Source organism: Vanessa atalanta, chromosome Z (genome assembly GCF_905147765.1).
Source record: "Vanessa atalanta chromosome Z, ilVanAtal1.2, whole genome shotgun sequence".
NCBI lineage: Eukaryota > Metazoa > Arthropoda > Insecta > Lepidoptera > Nymphalidae > Vanessa > Vanessa atalanta.
The window spans coordinates 5,950,116-5,973,372 of record NC_061902.1 but is presented as its reverse complement, the minus strand read 5'-3'; the positions used below and the strand labels follow the sequence as shown (position 1 = coordinate 5,973,372).

Here is a 23,257-nt window from a genome sequence, read left to right as displayed (position 1 = left end):
ATGCTTTTGAATGAACTGTATCCATTTTTGATTTGAATTCAGCTCTTAATTAAATGCATATTAATGAATAAATATTACCGTCTATATCGACATAAAATAATTTCTATAAGCAAAAGTAAATATGTAGAAGAAGAACTTTGTTGGGCATGGCTCGAAGCGGACGTAATATTGTTTGAAAATAAAATTATTTTCAATATTAGGCCAATCTATTTTTTAAATATATTATGTATGTGCCTCGTCATACGCCTATCAATCTTAAGTTATTTCAATTTATAAACGTTTAACATGAATAAATTTTGATCAATATTCTACAAATATGTTTCGTTGAATTATCGCATTTTGACAATTGTTTTGTATGATAATGTGGTTGAAATATGCAAAAATGTGTATGTTTAAACTTGAATTGAACCTGATATAAAATCAATTTGCTATCAAACTTCGAACGCATATTAAATTTAATTTATACAGATCTAGCTTAAGAATAAACGTATTTAATATTATTGTTGATTTTGTTTTGTATATAACAACCACAAACGTATTGGATATAATTACACAATGTAAATCTCTAGTTTTACAACAGCTTAGGTTTTGTAAAACTCTCTATAATGACGTTCGGTAGTAAACTACACTAGTATGTAATACTTTATCACGCTCTGCTTATTATTCTATAATCGTTTAAAAGCAACTGATTATTCGTATAATTAACGTCATCAACTGTCTTAATAAAAATTAAATATCATTGGAGTTTATTACGACCCTTACTTTTAATATAACATATTCATAAAACTACATGTCTTAAGATCACTAACCTATTTAAATGAATTACATCACAAATACTGCTCTCCAAACATTCTAAGCGTGTCTCTATAAAAATATTTTCTTAAATTGCATTTTATATTTACCGTATTTGCATTAAAGTTGTGTAAATTGATATTATTACAATATCTGAATACGATACTCAAAGAAGTACTTATGCTAACGGATATTACAAATGCCAAGCTTTGGTTTTTGTAAATTAATATGGAACTTATTTGTATAATACTCTAAAGTTTTAATATCTAAACCGATTCACTCTTACCATACCTACCTCTCTACATATTTATATGAACTAATGTTTACCCTTAATATCGTCGGATATGAAAGTAATGACTGTTTGAGTTAATAATACTATAACTACACGTCAGATATGCAAACACACAAATACGGGAACTCAAAGATAAAGTTGATACGTTTAAAATAGTTGTTTTTGTTTGTCAGTTTTATGTGTAATTAACCGATGAACAACGAAAGTGAATGACGTTCAATCGTTACATAAACGGACCCTCACAAAATCTAACTAAATTACGAAATTGATTCAAATTGTCTTTCAATTTATTATATGAATGTACTCCATTTTAAGAACTTAAATAGGTAGTTATTTTTGTAAAATATTGATGAAAAATAAAACTTTTTTGTTTTATTTAATAAATGAAAGTAATTGTACAAAATGCGAGGGGAGTGCGGGCAACGTTTTGGTCCTTTGACGGCGCGGGCGCCGGCCACGAAGCTACTTTCTACTGACTAGGCATCGCACGCTACTCGTGCACTTACGACTTTCTCCTACTCACATTACTTTATTGCTCTCTTTGTACCACAGCTCGACGGTTTCATTAAGTCTCTACGTATCACCGTAACTACTATCTATAACGTCTCGCATCACGCGTGTGGCGTATACTTACCGTACGATTTAAAATTACTACGTATAATAAATTACGTTAATAACATTGCAGGCTCTTGACATAAATTGACACGATTAAATCCGTCGAGGCTGGATTTATCTATTTTCAAGAAAAAATACGTTTTTAACACCTTATAGAAAGAGCCGTAACAATATTAGGTACACAATTATTGCTTATCATTTTTTATGCCGCCGGATTTACAATCGCCTTACTTATATATTAATATGTTTCAATATAAAGATGTAAAGAAGTTCATAGAGAAGTTATTCGTTGCAATTTTTGGTAGACTTCTGCTTGTTTTACTCGTTCATGAAGACCAGACACGTCGTCTCCAGATGCTTTGTGAGGTAGCTCTTTAGAGCAAATGTTTTGTGGCAGCGACAACATTCGTAATTTTTTTCTGCTGAATGGGTCTGCAGGTGGGCGCGTAGATTGGAGCGATCCGCGAATGCTTTGCTACAGCCAGAGACGGGACAGTCATAGGGTCTTTCGCCGGTATGTGAACGCAAGTGTCCGCGGAGGAGCCACGGCCGAGAAAACTGCTTGCCGCAAACGCCGCACACGTGCCCCATTCTGTGGGTGAGAACATGCATCGCGAGTGCGGGCATGGACACGTACGCTTTGCCGCAATCGCTGCAACGCTTGGCCGCGTGCGAGTCGAGACTGCGATGTGTTTGTTTGTGTCTTGACAGATTCGACGATGTTGCGTAACGTTTGCCACATTCGTCACAATCGTATTTAATCATTTTATCTTTTGAATGTTGCAACGCGTTTTCTTCCATCAATTCGGGCTCCAGTTCGAGTTCCGGATCGAGTTCTGGTTCGACTTCCGGCTCCATCTGTGGTACTGGCTCAGTTTCGGGTAGGGGTTCGTGAAGAGCTTGGGGCATTGGTTCGGGCAGAGTTTCGTGCAAGGGTTGAGGCAAGGATTCTGGCAGGCGTTCGGGAATTGGTTCAATCGGGGGCTGGGGCAAGGGATCGGGTAAAGGTTCGGGTAGCAAGACAGGTTCCATATGTGATGCAGTGATTGGTACTGGATTTAGAGAATGTAGAGTTTCAATGACAGGTACGGCCACTGAATCTACGAATTGGATTTGCTGTTCAGGCATTGGTTGGTAAGCGAGGTAACTTAATTGCGGTTCGAGCATATATTCGAACTGCGGTATGGGTGCGACCGTGGGTAACACATGATAGATAGGCTCAGGGGGTTCATCAGCGATGATAAAAATGTTGGTTGGCTGTATGGTATAGGTATACACGGGGACGATGGGTGTTTCGGGAGGTTGCAGCATTGTGAATATTGGAGCGGGAGGTGGTGGTGGTGGTGGTGGCGGCGGTAGCGGCAGCGGCGGCAGACTGTTGGCGAGCGAGAGCAGGTCATGTGCTGCTTCTGTGTCTGCTGCCGTCCGCTCCATCGGATTGCATGTTGGCTCCTCATATTCAGCACGACCTGCTTCTGTAACAATTGCAAAGAATATTGAATACTATTAAATTACAAGTTAACACATTAAATAAAATAAATATATAGAAAAAAAAACGAGAATCATTTAATAATAGATAATTAATCAAATTAATTTATCTTGGTACCTAATATGATAAGTATGTCGATAATGAGTAAATATACTCAAGTTTGCTGTGACTAGGAAATTATAACTTATAAAATTACACTTCACACACACAGTTTCCAAATATATTACTAGCATTTAATTATACATCCTCATTGAAATCATTTGCATTGCAGCCAGCCAGACGCAGCAGGCAGTTTTCATAATATTTTCCTTTGTAACAGAGCATAATGCATGCATAAATTAAGTAATATTCTATTAATTTAGCTTTATAGCAAAGAAGGTACTTTATAGAATTGTATTTAATGTAATTCCTTAATACCAGCATTTGTTATTTCAAGTACTTACTTCATATTTCATCAGTACCACCAAATCATCAGATATTATACGATTGAGTATACAAGGGACATAACATCTTAGTTCCCAAGGTCGGTGGCTTGAAAAGCATAACCACTTGACCGATCATGAAATGTACAATACAGGACAAAGGGCAACTAAAACATTCAACAACATGCCTATTTTTTACCCATACGGAATCAATAAATTTTCCGTTACCAATACAACAATAAACCTGCAATTTTGAAGCAAACACGGTAATAGCAATTGGTATTTGAGGAAAATTTCGACACTATCGTTTGTATTTTTTAGAACTGATTAAAGGAAAAATCGTGAACACGTTCAATTTTTTTTTTATTATTTTGTGTATTTTGCTTTTAATCCTAAGCCTCATTCGATCAAACCGTTCAGTGTCTACTACTACTGTCTGTTACTACAGATTAAATATGGTCATATACGGATCAGATTATATGAATGCTAAAAAATCACAAATATACTATTCTAAATATACGCCGCGTCACTAGTGTTGTCACATGGGATATTTTTTGATTGATGTCAAGGTTTGCTAAATTATGAACATATGATCATGATTTTAGCGTTTGCTCCAAAGGCGGTGTGACTAGGCAAACTACTGGCCATGAACTCTTTATATCCAGCGTATGATTTTCAATACCGACATTTAATCGGAGCTCGCCGTTTATAGGCATTCATGCTATCCATGTGTTCTTTAAGCTTTTGAAATATATGTAACATAACGAAAAAAACTATAAAATTTCGTTGTAAACCAAATATTAAAGTTTTTTTCATGATATATGTAGGCGGGCGAGCAAATGGAGCCTGATGGTAAGTGGTCACCACCGCCCATAGAAAATGGCGCTGTAAGAAATATCAACCATTACTTAAATCGCCACCAAGCTTGTGATCTAACATGTTATTTCCCTTGTGCCTCTAGTTACACTGGCTCACTTACCCTTCCAGCCGGAATACAACAATGCTGAGTACTTTTGTTTAGGGGTCGAATATCTGATGAATGGGTGGACCAACCACTCACCTATCTGGTAGACAGGCTTGCACAAAGCCTTTCCACCAAGTAAAATACTGTTTTATTTATAAGAAATTAACATATTAACATTAAATGTTAGGATGAAGTTTATCCTAATATTATGTAGAGGTAAAATTTATTTGTTTGTATGTAATCTCCGGAACTAATAAACTAGCAAGTAAAGATTCAGATTAGAAAGGAAACTACGTTATTCTTGAGTATTATAGTATGATATATCGCTTTATTCGGGCGGATCGCGAGTTTTTATATAATTTAGAAATTACATATAAGTAACACAAGCAACACTCGATAGAAGTGATATTAATCAATACGATCATATTATGTTTAAATCGTAATATTCATAATTTGTATCAAACAAATTGAAATAAACATTGAATAGTTCTGTTTGCTGAAATGTAATTAAATACAGCATTAAAGGTTTTTCGTGTTAATTTATAACGTTATCGTTGTGTTTTAATTATCGGCATTTCGTGTATTTCGCAATTTCAGTTTGTATATTATATGATAAATTTAACTTTTAAATTATATTTAATACGTTAGCAATTTTCTTTATTATAAAATATAAATGACGTAAAATGTACATATAGTGTACGTATGAAAATTTTGTCCAAATTTCACTGAAAAAAGCTGCCGCTTCTGAATTTGTTCGGGTGAAATAAGAATGTTATTTACTTCCCGCGCAACCTAACGGGTTTAATCTGAATATCCTTTGAGGGAGGATGAACGTTTTCAAGACGGGCAGCTAGTGTACATATGTAAAATTTGCCTAGCATATTTAATTGAACTTTAAAATTGAAATCTGTCATAAAATATACAAAGTGAAACTGCGAAATACACGAAATGCCGATCATCATCATCCTCCTGCCCTTATCCCAATTTTATTTGGGATCGGCGCAGCATGTCATCTTCTTCCATAATCGGACGTCATCTTACAAGTAACATTCTTTCTAACCATATCGTCTTTCACACAATCCATCCATCGTTCCCTCACAACATGGTCTTCATTCCTCCGCATTATATACCATAACATACACGAAATACCGATACTTAAAACATATGCACATAAAGCTATCAAAATTTGTTCAACCGTTTGGGACGAGTTCAGTTACAGATACACGTACTATTTATATAAAGATATAATATTTTCTAAGTTAACTAACATAAACTAAGTTGTTTGTTTTGTTGTTTTTGCGTATCTTCATTGCATCAAAATTAAATTATCATGAATTATATTTAAGGGAACAATTGTAATATGTAGTAATAGTAATTAAAAGACAATACATTGCATAAAATACTTTTAAAAAGCAAAACTCAAAGTATAGAAAAGAGGATGTTTATGACTCGATTGGTATGGTAGCGTGCAGGAAGCAATTAAATTTTGCAATAAATACAGTGATTTAGTCAAATGGAACAGCACATGATACCTAAAATATCCATAGCCTTAAAAATACATATTGACATTTCCGAACCATGTCAAAGTGGCAAAGTGAGTTTGATGTACTATATATTGGTTATGTGTATTTAGAGTGATATTATATTTACTTATTTAGTGCGCCAACAGCGCGCTGTTTCATTTGCTCATATTAATAATTTCAATATAGTGGTCGTTGATTTTGATATTTTATCAACTTTAGACCATTAAAATATTTTATTACATCGACGATTTAAAAATCGTTTATTGCATTAAAAGCTGAGCGATTCTACTTAGTGCGCTCAGCGAAGCCAGCTACTCATTAGCATCGGATTTGGTCCAGGATGAAAATATAATTGACATTTGGTGACACTATTTACAGTATTAATAATCTGTATATAAACAATAAGCCCTTGCACGGCAAACCGCGCGCCATTTATTCGCTTATAATATAACTTTTAATTCCATTTACATAATGAATACTTGCTTATTCATTGCCAAAAATCTACCACAGGTTCAGAAATAAAACCATCAAAGCTGAGGATAATTTGCAATAGGAACTCAGTAAGTTTATTTTGTTTTACAATAGAGTTGACAAAGGTACTATATTTTAAATAGAGACGATGGTATTTAATTTTAATGCTAATTTTAAATTATAATTGTTTTTGATATCTTACGTCTATGTTTAAATTAAACTAGACTAGATCAATAGTTTGTGTAAGACTTTATATTGAAAAAGAAACATGCGAAGAAAAAAAAGAGTTGTCGTGGGATGCCGGTTAGAATCAAGTTACTTTCGATGTATATTATAAATTGAATAACCGACACAATTAAATAAATTCACAACTATTATATAATAAATTCATTTAATTTTGTATTAAATGTCAATAAATTAAATTGTTATTAAAAATCCTAAAAAGTAAGTTTAAATAATATTATATAAACCGAATAAAATAGAAAAAGTAAGAGAGAAAGAAAATGAGAGAAAAAAGTCTTTAGGAGGGGGCAGAACGGTTTTTCCTCATGTGACGATTTTTGCCAGTTCACTCTATTGTAAGACGCGAAAAAGAACTAAGTTCCAAAAAATCGAGCCAGGATCCTTTCTGAACGTACGTAAAACTTGACAAAGTTTCATTACAATAAGATGAATGGTTTCGTAAACACATAGAGGATAAAACATAAATACATTAGTTTTTATTTATTTAAAAGAATATAGTTTCACTATCACTGTACTTTTAATTACATTAGCATTAGCAGCCCGTAAATGTCCCACTGCTGGGATAAAGGCCTCCTCTCCTTTGAGGAGAAGGTTTGGAGCATATTCCACCACGCTGCTCCAATGCGGGATGGCGGAATACACATGTGGCAGAATTTCGTTGAAATTAGACACATGCAGGTTTCCTCACGATGTTTTCCTTCACCGCCGAGCACGAGATGAATTATAAACACAAATTAAGCACATGAAATTTCAGTGGTGCCTGCCTGGGTTTGAACCCGAAATCATCGGTTAAGATGCACGTGTTCTAACCACTGGGCCATCTCGACTCTAATTTTATTAGAGTCGAGATATTTATTTTAATTACAATTTAATCATATTCTTGATAAACATAATATTGGGTGACTTCTATTTTTATTTAAAACAATACTTTCACTCATATCCAAGAGCTTTTGAGTTTGTTTAAAATTTATTTTTCTCTAACAAACAAGCGAACGTGTTGTTCGGCACCACAGGAAGGATGAGACTTCAGTCACTTTATCGTAATCCTATCATTTAATAGCGCTTCTAGTTCATTGTTACGTCGTTATGTTCAATCTATTTGACGTAGGAAATAATTACCTTTCAAAACTACCCGATTATAAGCAACTCAGCGCTCGAGACTCTATAATCTCTTGTATCGTTGTCTTGTATCTAAGTAGTAGCTTTGTATCTGTCAGAAATAAATACTTCAATTCCTATAATACAAATTATACAGCGGTGAGTAAGACTTATTATATCAATATCGATATAAAAAAACTTAATTCTTTCATTTATAAAGTATCGACACATATTTAAAAGTAATGGTAAACAAAATTATATTTTGAAGTAAACAAAGACGGTTGGATCGTAACGTTTCCTGGTCCACGCCACCAAAATCAAAATATACTTTATTCGAGTAGGCTTTTAAAATAAACTATATTAAGTAAAGCTACCACCGGTTTGGAATGTAGATTCTACGGAGAAGAACCGACAATAAACTCAGTAGTTATTCTTTTTCAACATCTTTTAGATGATCATTAAAAATACAGTCATGTTAATTAAATACAATTATATATATAAGTTATATATCCTGGAAGTCAACAAGCATTAACTCCACGCTTTTTTATCATCTATATAATCTTGTATCGAATAATATGCCTTCTTTACCAATGTATTTATCATACTGATTGATAGGATTACCAATTACCGAAAGAGGTCTGAGTTCTAATCACATAAAAAAGTTTGTTTTTAAGTAACATTTATTATAATAAACACAATATTTTAATGAAATGTAAATAAACGATTTTCTCATTTCGATAATTATTTAGGTATATTTGATACAAATTTAACAACACCGATGCGTAGTTAACATGACACGGAACGTTTAATTATTCTCATTAAATTATATCATACAATAGTATATGTTACAGTCAGAATATCTATCCCAGTCAAAACTACGTCTGTCGATAGAATTAGCTAAAGTACTTTTGATAACAGAATAGTCATGTTTGTTTTTTTAATTAATCGTATCCGGTAAACATTCCAAGAACTCTTAGGAGTGCTTACCGGTCATCACTTACGACTGACGCGACGATGGCATCGTAGGGTAATGCCTGACACTATAAAATGAATCCTGAATCAAGAATGTTGTCGCAGCGTAAGACGACGCTGATTCAGTTGTTGCTGTGATTTACGCCACGGTACCGACGGATACCTGCGCCGAGTTATGCTATGCTTATCCAGCTACGACGTAGAGGGCCGTAGCATCCTTCTGTCAGACCCTCATGGTCCAGAAGGAGACGGCAGAGTGGGAACGAGAAAAAACCGATACCGCATGGCGGAGACGTCGAAAGCGTCGTCTCCCTTAGCTCCACCATCCAGGTTATAAAAGATAGAGCGTGACAAGCGTTTGGTTTGTACACAACAGAATAGGAAGTGAGAAATTGCAAGGGCAAAACATTTGCCTACCAAAGAAAGTTAGGCAACTTCGTAGAGGACTCGCAAGGGGTCAGAGAAGAGTTTACAACCAAACATTTGCAAAAGCTCCTTCTGTCCAAAGTTGGGCCATTGATAAAAGCTCGCTTTTTGGCTTTATTTTTTTTAGAATCTGGCCGCCATGAAATTGTTGTTTGCCATTATTATTTATTATTATAAGTGCGTACACGGAGGTGCTGCACTCACTTCGCGATCTTCCTTTGTTTTCTTATAAAACACTCTAGGAGACGTAGGCGTTTTATTGAATGGCTAATTTAACCAGTTAGCCGCGAAATACAGATCTATCTACTCACGATGGCGTGCCCTTTCACATTAAATTATTATCGGCGCGAGTGAGCGCCGGTCGTGCAATATGTCGCAAGATGTGCGTGAGGCAACTGAGACTAAGGGCAGCAAAATACTACATTATATTTGTTAAGCTTATTTTGTTATAAATTAATTAAGTTGTCGTAGAGGGGGCACACCTTCGTGAGTGAATAGATCTATAACTATACCTCAATCCAAGAACCTCATTCTCTTGTAATTTTATTTTCCTGGATGAACTCAGTCATTGATCAATTAACGCGCGTATTTCCATTTCAAATGTATTCGAACCAGAAACAAGTTCGAACTGTAATACATTTAATTATTAATTAATATTATTTATAATTTACTTGTAAACCATTACACTATTGATTTTGATTTCGCCTTGATAACTTTGACGTTGGCTTCATAGCAAATCAATTTTCATATAGTGTAAATTAATTAAGTTTGAAAAACTGTTGCGGAAAAGAAATAACTACAATTCTGATTTTGTCTTGAGTTTTGACATAATTCATAGTTTCTAATCTAAAGATGTTACTTTTGTTTGGCGTAACCTTTAACACCAATATTGATAATTAATATTAACTAATAAATAAATAATAATACATTTACTTGGTATAATTGTCTCCTTACTTATATTGTACAAATTGTTACAATCCAATTAGTATATTAATATTAAGATTGTTTTTTTTTTAATATTCATGTTCTGTGTAATGCCTCAATAACCTTTACGGTTAAAAATAACACAACGTTGACGACGTTTATTTGCGAACTAAGATTATAATTTCTTGTTGAATTAACATTTTTCTTGAATTCCACGGGTTTTTTCATAAAAACGGAAAACGCTTAGCGAAAGAAATTAGAAACGTCTGTGAAGTGAAATGACGAAGGTAAATCGTAAAAACCCGTTTCCGCTTAAAGTTTAAACTTTTTTATTTCACATAATATTGAAATTTAATAAATGTAGTTCATTTGCTGACTGACATTATATGTTTCGAAATATTTATAAGCTTACATTTATCAAAAACTATATTTTTTTTACAAATTATTTAGTTCTTTCTTGCTTAATAAGCTATTTTCGTAAACAACGGATAAGTTCAACGAAAGGCTATTATGACTCTTTCGTTGAGCTTGCTTTCTTGTAATAATTGTCAATTATTTTTATTAAAATCATTGCGATGTTTAACATTCCAAAAATCCTCAGTTGGTTCTTGCCTTTGGAATATGTATGGAGCATAAGCAATAACCGTGTAGAATGAAAAGAAAGAGGCGCGATGACTTTATGACGCGAAATAATATGGAGCACAGTGATACATTAATTAAATTGGGATTGTTATCAAAAATATATGTTGCCTTTTTTATATATATTTTTTTTAAATTCAATAACGTTAACTTCATTTATATGCATTAAAAAAAGGATTTACTTAAGGCTATTAGTGTTTTATCCAGGTTAAAAAGCCTATTCATATTCGAAATATAAAGTATTGCATTCTATAAGAGTATGAAATAAATAAAACTTTTAACATGATATTACTTATGAGATTCTGAGCTTAAATCCAAAAATTTCGAGAGTTATATAACGTTAGTTTTTAAATCCTTTGTAACCTTGCTGTTGTTTTAAAACGCAGTGAAAATAATCAGAATTCGTTGATCGGTTCACTGAATTGGGGAAAAAGTGGTCCATTTATCTGTTTGTTATCATTCGAGTATATTGTTTGGAGCTAAACCCCAATACAATACTTTGATTGAATATATATGTATATATATTATAAACAAAAACTTCAGATATTTATTTATTATTATATTGTATAAACCTTAAAACATATTCAAATTAAAAGGATGGGTTCAAATTACACTAAGCTATAATTTATGAATTAATTTTAAATAATTATAATTTACAGAGTAATTTCAGCAAATAGATCAAAGTTAAAACTTTATTGGTCTCTCTTTCTCTCTCCGTAGGTATATATAATACGTAAACATCGAAAATTATTGTACATATTTTGAATATTTATTATAAAAGCGATGGAATAAAACTTCAATTATAATAATCATTCAAAAGGTTCTGAGCCTTTTGTCTAAATTAAAACATTTGGAATTATTCAGGAAATTTATAATTTAACATTTCACATTGAAATTTAAAATATATATTTATAAATTAAAAAAATATTTTGCCCACTTACTTGCTTTGACATGGGTTCAAGAAATAATCAATAAATACGCTATTTAAATCGGTGTCATTTCTATCATTTTTCTTTACTCGTATCTAATTAAAGCGAGACATCGCGTCCGCATTGATGCTGCGGTAGTATCACTCGTGTCCCTCAAAAGATGTTAGCGGAATTGAGACGTTATTAGGTAACGTACCTTTGAATACGATATAAAAGTCTCGCTTCTATAGATGGTTATCTGTAAAATATATTCTACAATTTGTTCTTTTTTTATATGAGTGACATTTTTTTTTTTTATTTTGCATTCGTACGCTAGATCGTCCAGTTTATAATCATTTTAGTATATAATATTTTTGTTCTAAATTATAATAAAACAAAGTAGTTTTTTTCGCTTCTATATGTCCGCTTGATCCTTCTAAATAATTCAAAAAATATTCATACGATTTTCAAAAATATATATAAAAAGAGCGATAAACGAGGGTATTATTCATAAATATTTTGTACCAAAGTGCTGAACTGTAATAACGTATCTCAAAAGCTATTTTCGTACGCTCACATGACTAGGGTTGTCTAGAATTTCGGAGATAGATCAAAACAATATAAGAGAAAATTGTAGGTCCTACGAACGTCTACAAAAGGTCCACAATAACATGTGTAGCACTAAGGTACATGATATCAACGATTTTTATCTAATACAGATTAGTAAAAGATTAAAGGTTATTTACGAACCATTTTCTCCAATTTAATATTACTTATTCAGATAATAGTATTAGTTACCTTGGGCATTTAATGTAATATAAAAGTATAGTTATAAATATAGATTAAATTGTTTTTTACACTATAACATTTGAACGAATAGTACAGAAAATATCACCGTTTCCACATTACGTGCAACGAAAAACGTTCGCTGTGAAATGGGTCGTCGAATAACGGGCTGTAACAATAAAATTTTAACCTTGGCAGTTAAAATTTGAATCTATAAGCCGTGGACAAATTTTGATCTATGTTTCTAAATAAAAAAAGTACGTTTTCCTTGCTAAGCGGACTTCTCATTTTCTTTTTTAATAAACTGCCTCCGTACGAAGCCTGGGCAAGTGGCTAGCTTGTATATGCAATTTTACAAAATTATGTATTAAAATTTCATATTAGTTCGTTTCAATTCATCTCATATTCATATATATTACAGTAAAATATATTAGTAGTATATTAAATTTAGATTACATAGAAGATTAAATTCTATTCGTGTAGGTATTCCAACCATTTCTTAAGCGAAAATATTAAAATGTAGGAAAATCGTAAATATTTTTCAAGGGTAACTGTCATCGGATGTAAAATTGCTAGTTTCAACTTCTTGATCTTCTTTCGACTTCACAATAAAGAGTTTTTTCAGCTTATTTTTTAGGGAACATCTTACTTATTGATATATAAAAATTAGAAGCGCATAAAACATTAATTGCCATTTTCTATTAGCATTCCACTAATAGGACATACAGTATTGACATACACAAATATATCTTATCTGGGTCCAACGTCTCCCATGAATATAACCACTGTTATAGCAGACTAAGTCAGAGGTCGCGTGACTTTTGGCCAACAAAGGTACGCCTCATCTGAGTAAGCTCGAGGCGATGCCACGACGTGAAGACTGAAACCACCCGTCTCATACAGGTAATGGACGATCACGGTTGTTTTGGTAAATACCTGAATAAGTTCGGATGTGTAACGACAGTGATGAGCTACAAATGCCAGGTGGATAGAGTATTAGTACTCAGCAAACGCTGCGTCCGGGTAAACCTGGCCCTCTCAGAGGACTTGCTGAACTAGGAAAAAAAGATTCCCGTTCGGCTTACATACATACAACATACAGATCATAACACATTTCAATCATGTCTGTAGATGAAAACTAAAATAGAACTTAATAACCCTTTCAACGTTTCCAATTTTATTTCCTATATTTTCAGATATGTTTCGTTACAGCTTATATTTGAAACTACACGAACCGTCCATTATTTAGAAATGACGTCAACGTCGTTGTGATTTTAACAGCTGTGCAAAAACCAGAAGTGGCTGAATTATTTATTCTTTAGTCGTAGTTAACCTTTATAAAATATAAAATATGCAAGAGGCAATTCTCGTCGTCAATTCCTAACTGATTATTTTATTTGCAGTCATAGGGACTAACTGGTAGATTTTTGAAATATATGCTTTCATATTTAACGGGTTTAATTAGTTTCGCGAAACTTTTTAACGTCGTATTACCTTGCAATCTGTATAGTAAACTTAAAATTAATATAAACAACAAACATAATTAATAGGTGATAATTATTTAATATTATATGCAATAAATACTAATTAATTAAGCTTAAGTCCGTTAAAGAATGAAACTCCAGGAACTCCCAGTCATTAGCTATATCGGTGTCGTAACTGATAGTAGAGATGGTCAGAAGCCTATCTAGAGCATGAACGTTTTTGGGTTTCATCACACGTAACAGAGCCGACTTCAGGAGAATCTAATGCATCATAGCGATATTTAATAAGATGGATCGCTGGATATCCTCGAATATGCGGTCACGGCATGGAATCCACACTACCAAATCGTAAATTGTAGGCATAGGGCGAATTCAACGATCTGCAACGAGGTACCTAGAAAGACTCTTACTAGGTATGTACAGTCGAAGTAAGAAAAGGTTCGTCACCTTAAGGTATATATTCGTGTGCTCAGTATGCGCGATAATCTGCTTTACCGATTGAGTATGACATATTGCGTCGCAATATACAGTATTTTGAACCTAGTTATCATACTATGTTAGTTTAATTTTATGTGCAGTTTTCTGTTTAATGCTTTAGTTTCAAAATGTACTAAGAGTTTACGACTTGATAAAAGAATTAATTTAAAAACTGACGAGGGTTTTCTTACTCTGACTGTACTTATGTAATCATTAAATCGTAATCTCTTTTTAATTTTTAAAGACACAACACTGTATAATTTCTGGTGACAGGATTAAAAAAAACGAAACCAAACTTTTTTCGTTGTAATGTATAATATTACTTAATCAATGATTATAGTGTTGATAAAATCATACTAATATTTTCTTAAGAGAACGTTAAAGATATTTACGATGAATTATACTTTGTGGAAGGCTTTGTACAGGCCCATCCAATTCAGATACCTTATCACATATTCTAATACCAATCAGCAATACTTAGTATTGTTGTGTTCTGCTTGGAAAGGTGAGTAAGCTAGTGTAACTATAAGCATATGGAATATAATACCTTAGTTTATTGGGTTTTTAGCGCATAAATCGATTTAAGGACTTTATGATAACCACTCTCCGTCTGGTGGATCTCGATCCATCCGACGGTGACGATCGATACAAAAATCGTTAGTTTCACGCAATTAATTTTATTCTCTGTTGTAAATTGACATATCAAAGTAATATTAATTTAACATCCGAAGTACCTACATGATAATAATAAACATTGATAGAGCGATATTAGAAATATCATCCTATTTTGTCCGCTTTGATGTAAACGACTAGGTTTGTGGAAGGTCCTCCCGACCCCCGGCTGCCCTCTAGCCGCCCTGAGCATTTGAACGAAATTAAAGGGGTGACACTCGATTTCCACTCTCTAAAACCAAATATAAGAGAAAATGTATATGTTAAATGCTGCAATGTAAATCAATCCAGCACAGCAGGCTCTCACAAAGACTAATTGATATTATGTAGTACTTTGATATTGAATTTATATTCAAATGCCGTGTCTGATTTTAAAATAGACTGATAAAAGCGTTGGCAATACAGGAAAATAAATTAAGTGTTTTTATAATAATTTTCTCAGACTGGTGTAATTATTATTATAAATGAATATATAAATATATAAAACGAGGTACTATTATTATTTTTTTTACTTTATTTAAGTAAAAATAAAAAATTGAATGCCGGTCAATTTCGATGTTTCGCATCGGCCAGTCCATCGAACGCCCAGTTTAGGCCACATTTTTTACAGTTTTTATAGTTCTCTTTGAGTATGTGTCACTTGTATAACAAAAACTGTTTCATCGGGAGCCTTTCAAAGAATATGAAGACCACTAGGGAATTTTAATTATTCCGTAGAACCCTAATATGATTGAAAATCTGACTATGTTGCCCGTCCGTATTGCTTGCGGCGAGGGCGGCAATAACGATCACTGGGCACTTTGAATTATTTACCTATTCGTTAATGGACTACGTTTATATGCTTGTACGTACACAGGCTTAATCTCAAGCTTTGTCATACAATTCAGTTTGGAAATAGATTGACTATGACAGGTACGTTTTAGTCCGAATACAAAATGTTTTACGGCTCGGCAAACACGAACATATCAACGATATTTAATTTCAAACATATCAATTTAATTTGTAATATGCAAATCTTATTATTTCAAGAGGAAATGTTTAATGGAAATGATTATTTAATTTTATTTATGTTATATAGTTGACATGGCCCAGTGGCCAACACACCGATAAAAGCGGGTTCAATTTTGGATATGTATGATTCAATAAGTCGCGGATGAAATTCTACCACATGTGTATCCACTAACTGCTGCAAAGGAGACAACTCGAACAATGGCAGAGCAATTTGCTATTTTTATGTAAATGCATTTTTTTTTAATCAAGTGAAACTTTCAAAGTAGTTTTTGCAATTTAACATTTAAAATGCGGCACTAATAGAAATCTAAAAAATTCTTTGCATTTGAAAGCCCAATTTATGGGGAATGTTATAGGCTATTTACTTTTCGCTACGGCCTGCGGGGCGGGGGAGGGAGCGGGACCGTTTAACGCGGGAGAACCAAGCGCGGAGTAGATAGTTATATTATATCTGTCACGTTATATAAAACAAATCGAAACAGCTTAAACATTTATGTTACATGATGTTCGACGATTTTATCATTCGATCAAACTAGTTTTATTCTAATTTTTATTTTATACAAATCTCTATTATTTCAATTTATGTCAGAAACATAAAACAAAAAAAAAATGAGATTTTTAATAATAAAATAAAAATGAAAAATGTCGCATTCCGTACATCTCTAGTTTCAAAAGCGATGTTTCAAACGAATCATAAATTAACAGGACAAAAGTTACATTACGATTGTTCGCTGTCATTTTATGTACTTAATTTAAACTCTTACAATTGTTAGAACTGTAGTTATTCCTGGTAGTTGCAGAAGCGAAATCTCATAGTACTTTTTACGTTTATATGGTTTGCGTAATATGAATAGACTAAAACGAATATTCGTCCATCGTTACGTGTAGAAAATTGCATCTTAAAAGAAAATTTACAAATTTTGTTGTAACCGGCTACTGCTTGTATTAACATAGAAAAGGACTAGCACTGAAATAAAAAAATATATGTCAAATGCTTTTAACGAGTAAAAAGCGCCTTTGATTATATTTTAAATACATAATAACTGCCCATACACCTCTATTACGTTCTATTTAATTAAATGCAGATATAATTAATACATACATAAAACGTATCCATGGTAAAAGCATAATCGTGGAATTACTCAATGGTGTATTGAAAATTATATTAACAAATCATGCCATGCGACTGATAAATATGAACGTTACTTCTGAGTACAATAAGCTTTAACCAAAAGCTCAGTTAGATTTAGCATTGACAAACAGACTTTAAATAAAATGCCCCTACCATTTGAAGATAATTAAATTACTAGACAACCACACATACCGAAGCGCTGTTTCGGATAAAGGATATTTTTTACAGGATTGGAAGGATTTCAATTTGCTCTTAGCACCTATTCATAGCGCTCATAAAATTGCTGACGTTAGCTTCCAGCGTCAGTTGAAATCAATTTGCTTAAGATGTTGAAGATTTTACGTTTACTATTTGCGCGTGAAAAATGTGTACGAAAATTAATTACTTAAATAAAATTAATGAGATAGTGGTATTTTTAAACAGCCTGTAAATTTCCGATTGCTGGGCTAAGGCCTCCTCTCCCTTTGAGGAGAAGGTATGGAGCATGCCTTCAATGCGAGTTGGTGGAATACACATGTGACAGAATTTCGTTGAAATTAGACACATGAAGGTTTCCTCACGATGTTTTCCTTCACCGCCGAGATGAATTATAAACACAAATTAAGCACATGAAAATTCAGTGGTGCCTGCCTGTGTTTGAAACCGAAGTCATCGGTTAAGATGCACCCATTCTAACCATTGGGCCATCTCGGCTTATAAAGGTTGCATATAATAAATGAAGTATGCTTAATATTTGAAATTGATTGCGGGTGTCGTTGTGATTTCAGATAGTGGTTATTATGAATACTTCAATCACACGCCATTGTTACTGCCCCCGAAATAGCTAATAATATCGTATGCAGGTATGAAATGCGTGGGACTAATTAACTTATGTGCGACCATCACAAACGAACACAATAATACGTATTCAGAAGCGGATGGCTAAATTTGCTCTGTAGAAATTTCTACATCCACTCAAAATTCAAACCACATACTAAGATCACTATCGGGTATTTTTGTAACTAAATAATTCTAGGGGCATTAACAATAGTTTCTTGTTATAGATATATAAAAAAATGTTCGAATGACTTCCTACTACACTTTGTCTCGGTTATAATAATATTTTGTAACTTTTTTCAATATATGGCTATATACAAATTTATACAGCTCTGAAACTTGCATATACATTATTCTTTCAAGTTCGTCAAGATTCTGGTCAAATTTTTTTCAGTGGTTTAGTCGTAAAAACGACAAACAGACAGACAGAGTTACTTTCGCATTTGTAATATCAGTATAGATTTATTCAAATGTACCAATCGTAAATCTTCTTCATTTATTTTATCTTTCATTACGTAAAATAAACATAATTTACAGAAACAGTATTTCCGTGATATAAATGTCTATTTTAAGCAAAATAATAAGTGTTGCTGTTAATATTAGAGGAAATGTAACATTTATTTGTAAAAAGGACATTATTATGAATAGAGATAGGTCGCATAGTGTAATTATTCAGTTAAACGAATATATCACCATGAACTTTAAAAAAAAGTCAGTGAATATTAAGCAAATATTGCGATAAATTAAACTGCAGCATGTGTCATGATTTTTATTATCACTAACGTTAACAAAAATAAACCAGTAGAGAAGACTAGTTATTTATATTAGGGAGTCAGTTCTTTGTATTGTCAATAGAAAAGCGTGTCCTGAGAATAATGACACAGATGTAAATGAAGATGTGTTTTATGAAGCTCAACAGATAGCCGACGTTGATATCGGAATGACTATTCAGGTACGAAAAGGACCTGGTAGAATGAATTTAACTACACGAAAACTAATTAATTGAAAATTTTTCTATAAACATAACGTATGAAAATATTTGTAATTATTTTTATTATAGTTTTTTTTGGATAATAGTACTCGTAAATAAGAAAGATTTTGGTTTACTTAGCAAGAATAAATGATATGTTGGTTTTATATAATGTTTCCGGCGACTGCAAATAATGTCAGAAACCTGTGTCATGAATATTACTCCAAGGATTTTAGTAACGCGTTTGTTTATCTTCTAGTGACAAACGATTCTGTAGTCAATTTATATTTATTGAATAAAAAGATTTAACCAAAACTGGTACAATATTAGGTAAATTTAAAACCGCATCATAAGGTACAACGCTTTTTCATATTGGTGTTCACGTATTTGTAACTAATTGTGACTCTATATTTATTTTTCAAATGTAATTTCTAAGATATAATTAAAAAAAGGCGTTTAAAAAGCTTATCAAGTCAATTTGAATAAAACTTTTGAAATAAGTTGTAATTTTTATTTTTGTTAGTGTTATACGTTCGTGGATGGGCAAATGGGCCATCTGATGTTAGATGGATTCAGCACCGCTCATAGGATTGGCGCTGTAACAAATATTAACCATTCTTTACACCAATTCACCACCAAACAGAGGAGCTAAGATGTCATATCTCTTATTCCTTACACGCAACGCAAGTTTGGCGGTAGAATATCTGATGAAAAGGTGATACACGCCTAAATAGGCTTGCACAATAGATTAAGTGCTCTCAGCGTATTGAGAGTACTCAGCGAGCTTTTCCGAAACATCTTGCTGTTTTGAAGAATAATTTTCGCACAGATAATGACGGCAAAAATTATTTTGATTTATCTTCGGAGTGGGCGCGAAATTTTAGAACTTAGCTTTCTACTCAGTATTGTCAACAATAAGATAACCAGTTTGGAAATAAAGGTGAGTATACTGAGATCGGTTTTCTCTAGGACTTATACTCCTACGCTAGTTATATCGGTCTCTTTGGTATGGTTGTGTGATAGATATAACAATATTCTTAAATCTATTCCTGGCAATTACATTTTTATGACTGTCTCTCAATCTTTAGAAATAAGTTTTTTAACTATTATTAAATGTATATTGAGTTAATTTTTTTAATCATTTTGACATGAATCTAGAAGTGCTGTAATGACATGCATATTGAATATTTTATTATTGTTATGTTAGGTAATATTTAAATGCTTTGTCCGTACGTTGTAAGTGTGCTTTTACAAATAAAATAAACAAAAACAGAGTGATAAAAAGATAATTATTTAATTAATCTTGTTCAAACCAAATAAATAAGACATCATGTTAGTAAACCAACAATTAAATTACACAATTATTTGGGCTGGCTTCGATTCCAAAACACCTTAATTCTTACATCGATTTATCACTAAAAATTTAAAACAGAATCGAGCAATGCTCTTAGAAATATATTTGCAGCGTTTACGTCACGTCAGCCCTGCGTGCAAAAGCACGTACACCATTTTGTAATATTCGATACACGTGAATAAGTTAAAACAATTTATATCATCATCGAGTTTCCACGGATTTAATTGGACAGACAAATACAAACAGCCAAATTAAATTTCAATTGTATTTAACTTTTGATCTACAATGAACTAAATTCGCACATGAACTAACTTAACCACACAGTAGTAGAAAATCAATGGCGAAAGGTTAATTAGCGTCATAAAGGTTGCATCCATTTCATCAATGTTAGACGCTTAGTCAATAGATGTCCCCGCTCTAAGCTGTACAAATGTAAACACTTAACATTTATGCAGTTATGAACAGCGTTCAGTGAGATAGGTTTATACATGTAGTTATAACAAAGTTGCTCATTCCTAGTACACGTGGAACAAGTGGGTACTTACACCGTACAGCTGAAATTAGTGAAATATGTTTTATGCATCATCCACGAGTAGGAATGCATTTAAAGTTTTTAAAAATGAAAGCGTATTTACTATGACCGAGAGTTATCACTCTTTTGTGTAACGTTAACGATTTTACTCATAATGCTGTTTTCGTTAAGTCAATATCGTACCATGGCATTGATATATGCAGTGCACAATGAAGCCTGTTAAAATGATTTTTATAACAAACATGAAGTTTATGATTGGTGTATGTATCGTTTCGAAGTTTCCTTTGATGTAGGTACGGGGTTTCTTCTTTTATAAATTGTCGACGGAAACTCTGTTCGTTTAGATGAAAGATTCCAATGACTATTACATTTTTCACAAGAAAATAGATGAGGTATAGTGCCTATAAGAAACAAATTCTGAACAACAAAATTTTTAATAAAAAAATCGATTACTCATGTATTTAATATCATGTTTCTTTACAGTCAAATATTACGCCATTAACTATCTCTTTATTTTGTTTTTTTAGGTATTTTCTTTTCATCAAATCAAATCAAATCAAGTTTTCAACGTCACTGTCATTTTGCACTACTTATATATTTAAAGGTCGAAGTAAAAGGTTTTATATATATAATTACCTGTGACAGCCGTGTCCTCAGAGGGGCTGTAGCAAGGCGGAGCCACGCTGGCCTCTGTCGGGCTGCAGGGGGGCGGACCATCATGACGCTGGTTGCTTTTCTTCACCATATAGCAGCGCGGCATCGCGGCCAACGCTGTCATATAAAATTGCTTTAACATAACGAAACATTTTTTATTTTCATAACGTGAGTCATGTCTTCGTTTCAAATACATAAATTATAATCTAATCAATAGTTCAAGGCGATACGATGGAGGGAGTCTTGTTATTATGGGTATTGTGTGCTGCATTTTTAGTATTCTAAGATAGAAATTACTGTCAATAAAAGATAATGTGTATTACATTATCTTTTTTCTTTGATCTTAATTAATAAGGAATAGTTTCACTTATATTTAAAGTAACTTTTTTAATGTTTATATTTTTCGTCGAAAACGTCGTATGGTCAGTCTATTTGAAGTATCATTCGTGTTTGTCCATCTCGTAAAAATATGTGGAGCAAATTACATTTTTACGATTTTAAGATTAGACTAAAGCAAAATCATTGTTAACCCCTCAACCCTCTGATTTACTCAGTTACTGAAATTCGGGATTTAATAAATCTTTGCTTTTTTTTCACAAAAAAAAAAAACTAATAATTTAATGGCGCGTCTAAAAAGTACCACGCTTAATGTTTATATAATATTTGGCAATGATACAGGAGAGTCGGTATTAATAACATCAAAGCATCTGATTATACAATTCAAAATAATGTTATTGTCAGACAGTTTGCGTACCATGTACATAAATGCATCCTGTGAAAAGTATTCTAAAATAGCAGGTATTCAATTTAATCGCTCGCTCAATTACCTTTTTTCGTTTTAAAAAAAAAACTTAAGTAGTTTTATTTTACAATAATGATACGAGATGAGTTTCTATATATCATTTGTTTGTACGATATAGTTTAAATACAACTTATAACTTAACTATAACTTTTATTTTCAATAAATAATTTCAAATCCGCACCGCCGAATTGTTATATGCTTAAATTTTTTTATAATTGATCTTGTGATAGATAAACATCGCAAAGAGACCTGGATGTTTGGGATGAAAATCTGTTATATGTTTATTCCAATTCCCATGGGAGTGATGAGATAAGATCCTAACTTCTAACGGAGATGACGTCATATTCCACCGGGGATACTTATACTGGCTGTGACTTTTGTGCTGCCCATTTAATGAAAAAATAACTGAAACACAGCTGAATCGATTTTAGAGAGTACGTACTCCTGAGTTTATTTTATTATACGTCGTTTGATCTTAAGATTCGATACAAACAAAAAAGGGAGTAACTGGGGTTTTAGCTATGAGAATCCAGTGTTAAGCATAAATAAGCCTTTCTTCTCTTAGAGTTCAAGCTTGCTTCATTCCAAATTTCATGAAATTCGATTCAGTGGTTTGATAAAGCAACAGACATACTGACACACGGACAGAGTACTTTGGCATTTACAATATTATTTTAAATATATTTTATGTAGATTCCATATAACCGCGACTTACAAAAAAAATTAAAGAGTCATTGCAACGTATGCATCCCATGAGTATTATATAAAAGCTACTTTAGAAACGGTTAA

General features: G+C 32.7%; 1 protein-coding gene across 1 annotated transcript; it reads right to left on the bottom strand.

Moving 5' to 3' along the window:
• Positions 1–1,980: 1,980 nt before the first annotated feature.
• On the bottom strand, positions 1,981–21,772 carry LOC125075864 (zinc finger protein SNAI2-like). Its single transcript, XM_047687682.1, has 3 exons — positions 21,649–21,772; positions 2,832–3,174; positions 1,981–2,690 (listed from the first exon to the last, which is right to left on the bottom strand). Exons 1-3 carry the CDS (start codon positions 21,770–21,772, stop codon positions 2,018–2,020), a joined length of 1,140 nt encoding a protein of 379 aa, XP_047543638.1. The 3' UTR covers positions 1,981–2,017.
• Between the last annotated feature and the right edge of the window lie 1,485 nt (positions 21,773–23,257).